The sequence below is a fragment of the Budorcas taxicolor genome, chromosome 16 (assembly GCF_023091745.1).
Source record: "Budorcas taxicolor isolate Tak-1 chromosome 16, Takin1.1, whole genome shotgun sequence".
Classification (NCBI taxonomy): domain Eukaryota; kingdom Metazoa; phylum Chordata; class Mammalia; order Artiodactyla; family Bovidae; genus Budorcas; species Budorcas taxicolor.
Genome location: NC_068925.1, coordinates 26976355 through 26989303, shown reverse-complemented (window position 1 = coordinate 26989303; position 12949 = coordinate 26976355). Strand labels below are relative to the sequence as shown.

Here is a 12949-nt window from a genome sequence, read left to right as displayed (position 1 = left end):
GTGTATGGATGATACACTGAGATAGAGACAGGAGGCTGTGGGCTTCAGGCAGATCCTCCTCATCAACTACTATTCCCCCATCCTCTGCCCAAGTGAGACTGAGGGGAGAGGATCAGTATTACAGAAACCCTGTGTCACCCTGGTTGGAAAGTTCTGCGTTGCTTTTTTTTTTTAATTAATGAATTTATTTTTTGGCTGTGCTTGGTCTTTGTTGCTGTGTGTGGGCCTTATCTAGCGGCAGCGAGTAGGAGCTGCTTTCTTGTGGAGTGTGGGGTCTAGGGACATTGGCTTCAGTACTGCACTCTTTGAGTGCAGGCTCAGTAGTTACAGTGCATGGGCTTAGCTGCTCCACAGCATGTGAAATCTTCCCAGACCAGGAATCGAACCTGTGTTCCCGGCATTGGCAGATTTCTTAACCGCTGGATCACCAGGGAAGCTGCTTGACTTTTGAATACTCTATAGTGTGTTCCTTACACAATCTTCCAAAATAACTAGCTTTGCTTTTTTATTTTATATATTTTGTGATCTTTTGTGATCAGTAAATATTAAATATCTGTGTGATCTTCTTTTTCTTTATTTTCTCCTCAGTCCTGGGTGCTGAAAAGAAAGTAAACTTTTCAAATGTGGTCAACAGTATAAATATGGAGAAAAGAAAAAGTCTTTGTTTATCCACACTACCCACCCACCCAACCAGCTATCTTGTTTTTAGCAGGGACTTTTTGTTTTAAATATCTTTTCATAGAATACATTTTTATACCAAAATTAAAACTGGATAAAAGCAAACTATCTTTTAAGTCCTTGATTCATTTTCTGAGAGCATATTAGATAGTCTAAGAATTTTATCTGAAAGTATACTAATGCCTTTAGAACGGGTAACAATTATAATATTATTCTTTCTCCCAGATTTTGTATCAGATTGTACCATCTCATAAACTGATGTTAGAATTCCATAGGTTACTGCGAAAATCAGGTAAGTAGTTCTTATTTTCTATCTCTTCCTGCAGACAAACTGTAGAGTAGGGCTCAGCCAACTGTGGCTGTGGGCCCAATCCAACTCTTGCCTGTTTTTATAAATCAAGTTCTGCTGGAGCACAGCCATGCCCACTTATTTACATATCACCTGTGGCTGCGTTTGCCCTACAACAGTAGAGTTGCATAGTTATGACAACCTGTAAGGCTTGCAAAACTCAAATGTTTAGTGTCTGGCCCTTTACAGAAAAAGTTTGCTGACCTGTGCTGTAGAGTATTATGCAATGGTTGCAAAAGAAAAACGGCTTCTATTTGTGTAATTCAGCTCATTTTAATCTTTACTGTTATTCAGCTCAGTATAGGAAAGAACATTTCTTCATAGGAGGAAATGTGCTTAAGTCCAATAGGTACTGGGACTGCCTCTGTCCCTCTCCTAATAGAAAAGAATATGTATGAAATGCCTCAGTAGGGTAGGTACTTTAAATAACATTCTGAGTAGTATAAACCCATACAGAGGTCAGACTCACCATACCTGCTTTCATTGGCATGGACTAAGTATTGAATTTTTCAGATTCATCACAGGAGCATACGTTGATCATAATGTGATCATGTGAATTGTTTTAAACTGTTAAACTTTAAGGCTTATGCGTCACTGATACTTTGTCGATGGAATGTAATCTTTTAGCTTTGTGCTCTTCAGTGCTTTCTGTAAACTCTTAATTGTTTTGAACATCACAGACAAGGAAGAACACCATAAACTGGGATTGGAGGTGTTATTTGGAATTTTAGATTTTGCTGGATGCACTAAAAATATAACTGCTTGGAAATACCTGGCAAAATATCTCAAACAGACTCTAATGGGGTAAGTAAGAAACACACAGTGTTTATTACTAGACCAGCATAAATAATACTTTATAAAATTTTAGCTAATATCTGTCAATTTTTAAAGTTCTTTGTTTATTGTTTTAGATTTCTTAAATTGTGTTTTTAGCTGTTTTCTTCTGAATACATCAAAGACAGGAAATAGGAAATCACAAGTAAAACATAAAAAATTCTATCGAGATTTTTTGTGCTATTAAAATAAATACTGTCAGTTATCACTACTCTGCTAAGGGATAATTGTGTACTTTCTTATCGAAAATAAAGATTGAAAGGGTTACGTCCACTCTTGACGAGATTCTTTGTAAAGCTTTTTGTAGTTTGTGTCAGCTGCTTGTAAGATCACACAAAAAGCAGCTTTTCTCCCAGCTATTTTCAGTGGATTTTTTTTTAGGACCTTTTAAAATCATCTTGGTTATTCACTCAACAGATATTTATGGAGTCCCTTGTGAGCTGAGTATCTGAAACTATACCTCTGATCCTAGTAATAATTAATGCCACGTTTCAAATATAAGAAAAGAAGTGTCCCTTGTCATTTTTACCTTGTGCATGAAAATAAAGGATATCACGAAATGAAAGTTTCATTGAGTTACTATATCCATTTTAGTTTATTAGGAAATTAATTATCAGTGGGAACTTGCTTCAGGCTTCAGACCTGACTTGACCTTAGAGATAGAATAGTCCTGATCATGAAGTGTTTTTGGTTTGATATGTTGGTGTGCTCACTGTAAGCCACTTTCCAAATCTCAGTCTAAACCCCTACTAACCATAAGGTTCTTGAAGGCAGAGAAGTTTTGCCACAAGGACAAATAGGTGCTAAATAAGTCTTTGCTCAAATTGTTGATGAATACTTAGCATTGTCTTGGTTTAGCTGTCAAACCTATGTGTTCATGTAAATATATAACAATGGCATCTCAGTTTGGATAGTAATTCTTTGTAGCCTATAAAATTTAAAGGAACTTTTAAAGTAATGAAGAATAATAGTTAACATTTATTGAAACTTGACTTTGTATTGGACAGCAGGCAAAGAGTTTTCTATGACACCTGCCACATTATGGACCAGTTTAATCCTAATAACAAGGCTGTGAGATGGGTGCCATTAGTGTACCCAAGGACCCTGAGGCTCAGAGAAGTTAAGCAACTTGCATAGGATCACATAGATAATAAATGGAAGATGCAGGATTTGAATCTGAGACTTTGACCTCAGAGTCTATGCTGGTAACCACGGTGCTGTGCTGAACTGGCTATTTCATTGATGGAAAATGGGACGTGGAGATCAAAGAAGTCTCCAAAGGATTTGCTTTCCTGTATGTTCTGTGCCATGGCTGTACCCAAAAGCTAGTTTCAGAACATCTGGTTTGTCTTCTTTCCATGGACCCGACTGAAGTTCACATTCTGACCACATAGGTCTGTTTCCATCATTGACCTTCGCTTTTGACATTTTTCTTTTCCAGGAGTCGTCTTGCCTGGGTTCAAGAAGAGTGGAACTCCAGGAAAAGCTGGTGGCCAAGCTTTCACTTCAGCTACTTTTGGGCAAAAAGCAATTGGAAGGATGATAAAACCTTGGCTTGTGAGAAAGCTTTGGTAGCTGGGTTATTGTTAGGAAAAGGTACATGTTTTGTTTTCTTTTTATCTAGCCATAGCTTTTAGGCGATTTTGAAACTACAGTGTGGGCATTCATGCTGGAGAAATAACTGATGAGTAGAAAAATAAATCTTGAGTTGGGGGGTGGGGGGCAGTGATCTGTTGGTAGAGAATTTCCATGGATTAGAAACAGTGATTTCAAACTGTTGCCATTGGTTTTTGTGCTCTGATTTGAGTATCTTTTAAGGGCCATTGAGATAAAGGATGCAGGCTGTTTTCACAGTAACCATTTGGCTGTGCTACAAGAGAAAGTTGACTGAGATTGTCTACAAGAAATAGAAAAGTATTCTTTATTGATTTCCTTTTTAAATGACACTTTATGTTCTATTAACTTCCCTGTTCCTGTAACAATGAGTCATTTCTTCCCTTACAAAAAGAAAAACATACCTCCTATTAACTTACCTAGAAATTTTCTGAAAGGGGAAATTGATCTTTTCTTTGGGGAGTATCTTGGTTGTTAAAACTCTTACCTACTTTCTCTCACTGAAATATGGAAAGGTAGCCAGTACTGAAATGAGACTTGTCCATCTTGTCCAGAGATGAAGAAAGGAACCTCACTGTGGCCACAAGTAAGCACTGTGTGGCCAGGGAATTCAAAGTGCTCTAAAGAGATTCTTCAGGTCAGTTTAGATATAGTTTGTGCTAGTCTGGAATTAGCATTAGTATTCTCAGTTAATGTTTCAGATGGTTACCAAGATTAACCAGATGCTGATTTTGTGGGAGGAAAGGGGTTAATCAACATGAGAGTAGTTTTAAAAATTTCTCCCTAATATACTGACGACAAGACACAAACATGTGATTTGGACTGTGATTTCCAGCTTTAGGAGTATAAAGATTTCTAGTACAGATATCCAAATGTGCCTGTGTTTGAGCGGGATCTGAAGACCTGGGTTAACTTTCCAATTCTGTCCGTTACTCACTGCATCACTTAGGCCAAGCAGGTAGCCTTTGGGAGCCTTCTGTGTGAGATGGGCAGTGTAACAGGTGCCTGATTTGCTTTCAGGATTGTAAGCATCATGCAAAGCTCACGTTAAAGTGCTGCATAAGCTGTGAAGTATCCGGCATATCAGGCATAAAATGCCTGAGAGGGCTCATGCTTCTTTTTTCAGGATGTTAGTGTGGGGGTTAAGTCAGTCTGTCCGTGGCTGAGCTGGGTTTTGTTCTTGGTCTGGTTACCCTCATCACACCCTGGATTTGAATTCTCGCCGTCATCTGCCTTTGCTCTGTGCTTGGAGCAGGGTGTAGGGGCTGCCCTTCCTCCCATGCTCCACTCAAGGCGACCAGGCCCACTTCTCCTTGGAGGGGCCTTTCCCGCCTGGCCGTCCAGGCTGCTCGGCTGTCATGTGACTTCAGCTCGGGTGGGCTTGAAGTTAGAAGATTGTAGTTTATTTGGCTTTTTCTCTGTGTTACGATGGGAGCAAAGTTCTTTCCAGCTTTCTGTATTCTAGACGGAAGCAGAAATCTGTATTTTGTTTTTGCTAAAGTGGCAGATACATTTAGAAGCACAAATTATTAACACTGCATACACCACTGCTTCCCAGCTAACAAAATATTAGCAAGTCTCACATACTATTTTCAGCGATAATAAACTCATTACTCTAGGTACAATATATATCCTAGCAGTTTCTAGGAAAGATGAATAGATGCAAGCTGAGACTGTAATAATATTAATTTTTTATATGTGATTTATGGTCTCATTTATTAAATAGAAAATCCCTTATAATACCCAGCTTACATTTTTCTTATAGGAATGTGACTCATGTCTCTCAGATACTTAACTAGTGATCCTCTTAGCACTGTAAGAGCATGAAAAGCAGATAGAAGGTCTGATGAGCACCTTTGGCAGAACTCCTTGATCACCTCTGGCTGCCTGCTGGATGGTGGGAATGAGAGATAATTTTTGATCTCTTCTAACCTAGAATTTGTCCTTCCTAATTCTTCACATCAAGGTTTTCTACAGAGGACTTTCTAATTGTTACAGATACCTCTGTGACTGTTTCACCAAGTTGTCATTGAGAAGGAAGCTATTGTAGTTTGCTTCTGGAGAAGGCTTATTTAATACATGAATGTGATATACATGGGCTTCCCTGGTAGCTCCTGCAATGTAGGAGACCCCGGTTCAATTTCTGGTTTGGGAAGTTCCCCTGGAGAAGGGATAGGCTACCCACTCTGGTATTCTTGGGCTTCCCTGGTGGCTCAGATGGTAAAGAATCTGCCTGCAATGTCGGGAGACCTGAGTTCGATCCCTGGGTTGGGAAGGTCCCTTGGAGGAGGGCATGGCAACCCACTCCAGTATTCTTGCCTGGAGAATCCTCATGGACAGAGGAGCCTGGGGGGCTGCAATCTGTGGGTTCGCAAGGAGTTGGACAAGACTGAACAACTAAGCAGAGCACAGTATAATATGCATATCACCTTAACTAAGGTTTGGGAGGGAAGGTAGAAAACAAGCTGAAGTAAGTTTTAATCATGATGGATCAGAAGTGTTTTTGTAGGCAGGAGGCAGTCCATTTCACTGGTGACAGTGCTGAGAATGAACTTAGACATATGTGCATAGGTAATACAAATCCATCTGTTTATATAATCATCAGTGTGCCAGAGTTGAAGCAGAATTTTTACAATGTAGAAAAGCACTTGAAGAATTTGATAAGTATTAAAACTTTTTGTTTATTTTGCCTTTTTTTTTTTAGGTTGTAAATATTTTCGGTATATTTCAAAGCAAGATCATCAAGTGTTAAAGAAGAAAATGAAGCAGATGAAGAAATCAGTGAAAAAATACAGCATTGTAAACTCAGGACTCTGATACTGAATTTTAGTTACTTCAGATGAGTAGCTACAGAGTAGTAATTCAGTGATAGTTTTAAGTGTATTTTATTTGGTATTTTAAGGAAGTAGTTTATTTGACTACAAAAAGTTTATTTGTATATTTTTTTATATATTTTTTTACTATCAGTTATAGCTAGAGGAAGAGTCTCATTTGTTCTTTGTAAATACATTTTTCCCTTTTGTACTGTTAAATGTAACATTAAGGAATAATCTTCAAATAAAAATATATTTGTTTAATCTGAGAATATAGCGCTACAACAGTTATTGCAGTTTGCAGCTAATTTGCCTCTGACATTTGTGTAATAAAATATAACTTGTGGGACCATTAAATGAACTTGTGTTCTTTTAGATGTTAATTAGGGCCTCCCTGGGGGCTCACAGGTTAAAGCGTCTGCCTGCAATGCGGTGATCCACATTAGGTTTAGATCCACCATGAAGAATATATTGGTGATCAGTTCTGTTGAGGAAACAGAAGAATTTAGAAAAGAACTCCTCCCCTTTCTCTTTTGGTAATGAGACATGGCAGTATGGGATTACGTGACCTCTGGTAGAGAGGGACCTCTGACTCTAGAGGACATGTGGGTCAGAGAGCGTAGAAGGCCTGCTTGTGTTCAGCTGGCACTGGCCTAACTTTAAAGGACTCCAGCTCTGTTGGTCCACTTGTTTGCCTGGCACAGCAGTCAAAGACATGCTCTAGAACTCCTGTGTCCCTCTCCTTTCTCCCAGAGACCAGGCTGTAGCAGTGGATGGCTGGACAGTGGAGAAATAGTGTCTGAGTGTTATATAGGAAGCCCAATGGGGAAGCTTCGCTCAGATGCCAAGAACAACTTTCCCGGAATATGAGTGAGTTTTATAACACGTTGTAGTAACTGTTAGAACCATAGTGCTTCTTCAAAACTGTCTTGGCTCAGGTACATTTACTGTTCAGATAACTAGTATTTGAGTTCCTTGAAGGCTCCCTAACTTCAGAGCAAGTTCAGTATTCAGATGGCAAACCACACATTTCCCCCATTGGCTTATGTGTGTGATCATATGCTCAAAGTCCTGTTTTCTGCTGCTATTTCCTCACTAAGCTTGAAAGCAAAAGTATTAATCTCTCAGTTGTGTCTGACTCTTTGTGACGCTATAGACTGTAGCCCACCACCCTCTTCTGTCCGTGGGATTTCCCAGGCAAGAATACTGGAATGGGTTGCCATTTCCTTCTCCAGGGGCTTTTCCTGACCCAGGGATTGAACCCCGGCTCTCCTGCATTGCAGACAGATTCTTTGCCATCTAAGCCACCATGGAAGCTCGCTATTGGCTTATATTCCTACTAATTTCAAACCCTCTGAGGAAATTAGGAGACAAATTATGCTTTGTCAGTAATTTAACTTGATATATTTCATGAATAAATGACCGTCAACGAATAACTACCCAACCTTATACTATATATGTGAGACAAGCAGGTGCCCAACCGAACCAAAGTAAAGCAAGTGAAAGCTACCAGTGACCGGGATTGGCTTTACCACTGGGAGTCCATGCTCGGGTGGCAACAGGAGTTGCATATAAGATTAACCCTATGGGATGTCCACATCCCATCTACTCCATGATACCTTTAGTCAAAAGCTCTAAAATAGGATTTATGAATTCTCCTGATCTCCAGCAGGATGGAGGTGAGGATGAAGGAGAAATGAGTCCGTATGGCTATCAAAATTATTATCTCATTGCACAATTGTATCTAATTATGCAATGAGAGCAGTGTGAATCAACTGAAAATTTCTTAAGCCCACTAATAGCCAGTTTCATGAATTAATGGCTAAAGTTTATCAAGCACTTTGGGCTTCACGTTTCATCATCTCGTCACTGCAGTCCTACAAACTATCCCCTATCTTAACCAAGAAAGAAAGTAGGATAGTCAGAGATTAAATAACTCACCCAAGGTCACAGCTGGTAGGTGTTGACATCAGGATTCTAACTCAATCAGTGTAGTTCCAAAGATCACAGACTACCTGGGGTATGTGTACCGCCTCCCAGGTTGGTCAGTGTTTATAACTGGTGGAGCCCTGAGCTAGGGATCAGGGCAAAGAATGCAGGGGAACCATCGCCTTTCCCCTCTCCTGGGCATGGAAGGTTCCCTCTCTGTGTCCTCACCAGTCCCTCCCCTGCAGCCTCTGTCAAATCACCGCATTGTTTAATGATCTTTGTGCATCTGTCTTTCTTAGTAGTATATTCTCTGGGCTTCCCTGGTGGTTCAGACAGTAAAGAATCCACCTGTAATGCAGGAGACCTGGGTTTGATCCTTGGGTCCGGAAGATCCCCTGGAGAAGGGAATGGTAACCCACTCCAGGGTTCTTGCCTGGGAAATCCCATGGACAGAGAAGCTTGGCAGACTACAGTCCAGGGGTTGCAAAGGGTTGGACATAACTGAGCGATTAATAATCTCCACGTCACCAACACCTAACAGAATTTCTGGCTTATTAAATATTGAATAGAACTGAATGAAAGGAAAGTTGTTGACTGACTGTGCCTATCCCATAGGCAGTAATATTTTGGTGAATTTCTGCCAAGTGCAGACCTCAAGAGGCTGTTAGGTTTGAATTCTGGGTTTCGCATAAGCTTTCATAGTTTCTTTACCTATAGAATAGAGACAAGTAAAATTGCTATATTTATTTAAAAAAAAAAAGCTTTTATACATCATGATGGAGTGAGCAATATCTGGGCTATAACTTGGAACACCTAAATTTTCATGCCATCTTTTTCCTTCACCTAAAGCATGACCCTAAGTGTTTTCATGGAATCTGAGACTGAAGTCACTTGTCTGTACATCAGTAGTGGAATATCTGCCCTGTTTAACTAATAGAGTTATTGTGAAGATCACCTGAGATGAAGTGAGAAAATGCTTCATACACTATAATACATAATACAAATAAGAGTTTTTTAATACTTTCCCTAACCTCAAACACACCTGCTCATTTTCAGATTGTTAGAGAAGGCAGATGCCGCAGAAAGCAGTAAACATTGTATGAGAGGTTACTGAGCTGGAACATTGCTTTTTATGTTGTTTCCATCCTATTCCATGACCTGATTCTAAGATAAACACCAGATTCTTAACATCATTTTTAAAAGGCACTTGTCTTATGAAACTGTGTGCATGCCAGTGTATGGGTGCATATATATTATTTATATATATATAAAATGATATATTGAAATGCTAACCCTCAGTACCTCAGAATGTGACTTTATATGGAGATCAGGTCTTTACGGAGGTAATCAAGTTAAAAATAGGATCATTAAAGTGAGCTCTAATCTGACCGATGTCTTTATGAAAAAGGGAAATTTGGACACAGACAAGGACAGAGAAAGAAAGTCATTTGAACACAATGACAGAAATCAGGGTGATGTATCTATAAAGAATGCAGAACATTGCTGGCAAACCCTGAAATGCTAGGGGAGGGGCATGGGCCAGATTCTCCCTCCTGCCCCTTAGAGGGAACCCACCTTGCCGACACCTTGATCTCAGACTTCTAGCCTCCTGAGCTGTGAAACAATAAATACTTGTTGTTGAAGACTCCCAGTTTTTTGTACTTTGTTATAGCAGCCCTAGCATATGAATACAGTAATTTTTAGAAAAATACCATGTTTGCTTCAAAGGTGAAAGCTAAAGTGATTTCAGATACTTGGAATGGGCCCAGCTGTGGTTCCAGGTTTATCTCCCTAGGCTTACCTCACAGAAACTATTGTCCATTCTTCCCCACCTGTACCTTTAATACCCTGCTCAACCTTCTTTATGATTTTTTTCTTCATTCCCTTGAGCCTGATGTCATCTCTTCCTCCTTGGAATCCACTAACAAACTGCTTATTATCTCAATATAATGCACCTTGTATTATTTAGACACTTATTTTAACGTTTCTTCTCAGAGCACAAACTTCTTGAAAAAGTTTAGCTCATGCATCCGTTTTCTGTTCAACATTTCTCTTCCAGTATAATCCTTTGCACATAATCATAAAAACCTACCGAACTGACCCTGAGACATCTGTCATAAAATTAATTACTGCATCATTATTACATAACCAAATGTATCATGTAATTATATCTGAAATATTTTGCAGTCCCACCTGAAACATTGCATATTTTAATAATCAGAAATTCATGCTGTCATTACTTCTGATGGGACCTGCAAACCAGTATCTCCCTGCTAATTTTATAATCACTGCCCCAAACAGTAAGATCTGACTTGAACTTGCATAGATTTGTGTTTAATTATGTATAAGTTTTTTAATGCTTGGCCATAATTATGTAAATAGAATCATTAAAATTGTTTTCCAAAAAGGAGGCATTCCTTTGGACTCAATTTTTTTTCCTGGCGAAAGGAAAACTGACACAAACGTCAGTAAAGAATCAAAAAGTACTCCTAGGTCCTACATGGAAGGAGAGAATGCATTTATTTTCATCCATTACAGGGCAGCTGGTCACCTCCCATTTCTGAGAAGGTCTCAGGCCTGTGAATTCACTGGCTGAGGTTGGTTCAAGAGCAGTTCCTCCCGCCCAAGGCTTCCCAAGCAATGACATTATCTGACCTTTGAGCAAACAACCCTGTGGAATCAGCATAGTTGCAATGAATAACAGATGCTGTGTTATGTATGTTTTGAAAAGTGACGTTCAACAAAGTATGCTATTGAGCCATACCCATGGGAGAGCAGGGCTGTGCTGGGGAGGCATTCTAATGAGTCCCTCTTCTTGACTTTTCTCATAGTTATAAAAGATAGTTTAAAAGCTACTCTGGGCTTTCATGGAGAAGGCAATGGCACCCCACTCCAGTACTCTTGCCTGGAAAATCCCATGGACGGAGGAGCCTCGTAGGCTGCAGTCGATGGGGTCAGGAAGAGTTGGACACAACTGAGTGACTTCACTTTCGCTTTTCACTTTCCTGCATTGGAGAAGGAAATGACAACCCACTCCAGTGTTCTTGCCTGGAGAATCCCAAGGACGGTGGAGCCTGGTGGGTTGCCGTCTATGGGGTCACACAGAGTCGGACACAATTGAAGCGACTTTGCAGCAGCAGCAGCTGGGCTTTCATAATCCAAAGTATCATGAGCACAGACTTGGCTAGACTGAGGCTCAGTGTCCCTTCTTGGTGATGCTCTGGCAAAGGCTCTTGGTGGTGAAGGGGGTGCCAGGTGGGGAGCCTCCTCCATCCAGAACAATCTTTGACTTCATCTGCATTTCAGAGGGCAGTGTTTGCCAGTAAGGACATTTCAGGGTGGAGTGAACTTGTGGAAAAAACCCAAAGGAAAGTGAGCTCAGGTACCAAATGTCTCCTGTGAGCCTGAGTTCCTCCTGTTCATGCCTCCATTTGGGGTTGAGTTTAGGATTCTGTGTACTTCATCACACATTCAAGAAATATTTATCAAAGGACCATTATGTGCAAGGGATATATATAGAGCAAAACATGCTTGGTCGCATCTGGCTCTTTCCGACCCCTTGGACTGTGGCTCGCCAGACTCCTCCATCCGTGGAAATCTCCAGGCAACAATGCTGGGCTGGATTGCCATTTCCTACTCTGATAAAGCAAAATGTGTATTAGTATTCATCAGTGCTAATGTTGAAACACATGCTAAGTGAGGAGGGCTGACCTCCCAAAAATACAGATTTGGCAAAAATAACCCAGACGTTCTGTGCTTCCTGATGAAACCATCCCAGATAGTCCTTGCTGATGCCTTGTTTACACTGGGTATGAACCTCTCCTTTTCCTTCACCATCTCCTCTTTTTTTTTCCAATTTTGTTGAGCTATAGAACTATATGTTTAAGGTGTACAGCATAATTGGACTTCCATACATCATGAAATGATGCCCATGATAAATTCAGTGATGATCCATCATCTCATATAGATACAAAGTTAAAGAAATGGAAAAAAATTTTTTCTTGTGATGAGAACTCTAGGATTGACTCTTTGGACAACTTTCATATAAAACATATAGGTGTTAATGATATGTATCATATTGTACATTACATCCCTAGTATTTGTCTTATAAGGAGGAAGTTTGTACCTTTTGACTGTCTTTATCCAATTCCTCATCCCCCTATAACCATAAATCTGATCTCTTTTTCTGTGAGTTTGTTTTTGAAGTATATTGATTTACATGCAACACTGTGTTAGTTCCTTCTACATAACATAATGATTCAATATTTCTATACATTCCAAAATGATCACCATGACAGTTATGACTCACCATCTCCTCTTGATTTGTGAAATGTCCTGTCTACCTACCCCTCAGAATACACACCTTTCTGGGTCTCAGGAATTGCAAGGCCCTGCTGCCTGCCCCACCCCGCCTCCGTCTTCCCAGATCCACACCCGAGTTCCCTGTGTTGCTGTTGGCACAAAAGGCACACTGGAACACCGCCTTCCAATGTGCCGTCCAGGACCGTGTACTGTGTGCTGTTCTCCCTGGAGATCCTGACTGCTCAGCTTGGGAACAGGGCTGTAAACAAAGTGGGAATTTCCCATAGGAATTCTTTGCAGTTTTAATAAACTCACTTCATCTGCCGTGGACATCACTGTACCTTTCTGCTGGCACCCGGATAACTACACTCCCAGCAGGCTGTACCAGTTTCCTGTTTAGGGGACTGGAAGGCACTGGACGCTGCTCACC

The 12949-nt window shown here is 40.3% G+C and overlaps 1 protein-coding gene across 1 annotated transcript in view; it reads left to right on the top strand.

Annotated features, from left to right (window-relative positions):
* The window catches only part of TAF1A (TATA-box binding protein associated factor, RNA polymerase I subunit A), a 29394-nt gene extending 23102 nt beyond the window's left edge, over window positions 1–6292 (top strand). The window contains exons 7-10 of the mRNA XM_052653823.1: window positions 904–970; window positions 1708–1831; window positions 3303–3457; window positions 6180–6292. Coding sequence (XP_052509783.1) covers window positions 904–970; window positions 1708–1831; window positions 3303–3457; window positions 6180–6292 — 459 coding nt within the window. The remainder of the gene's footprint in view (window positions 1–903; window positions 971–1707; window positions 1832–3302; window positions 3458–6179) is intronic.
* The last annotated feature ends 6657 nt before the right edge of the window (window positions 6293–12949 follow it).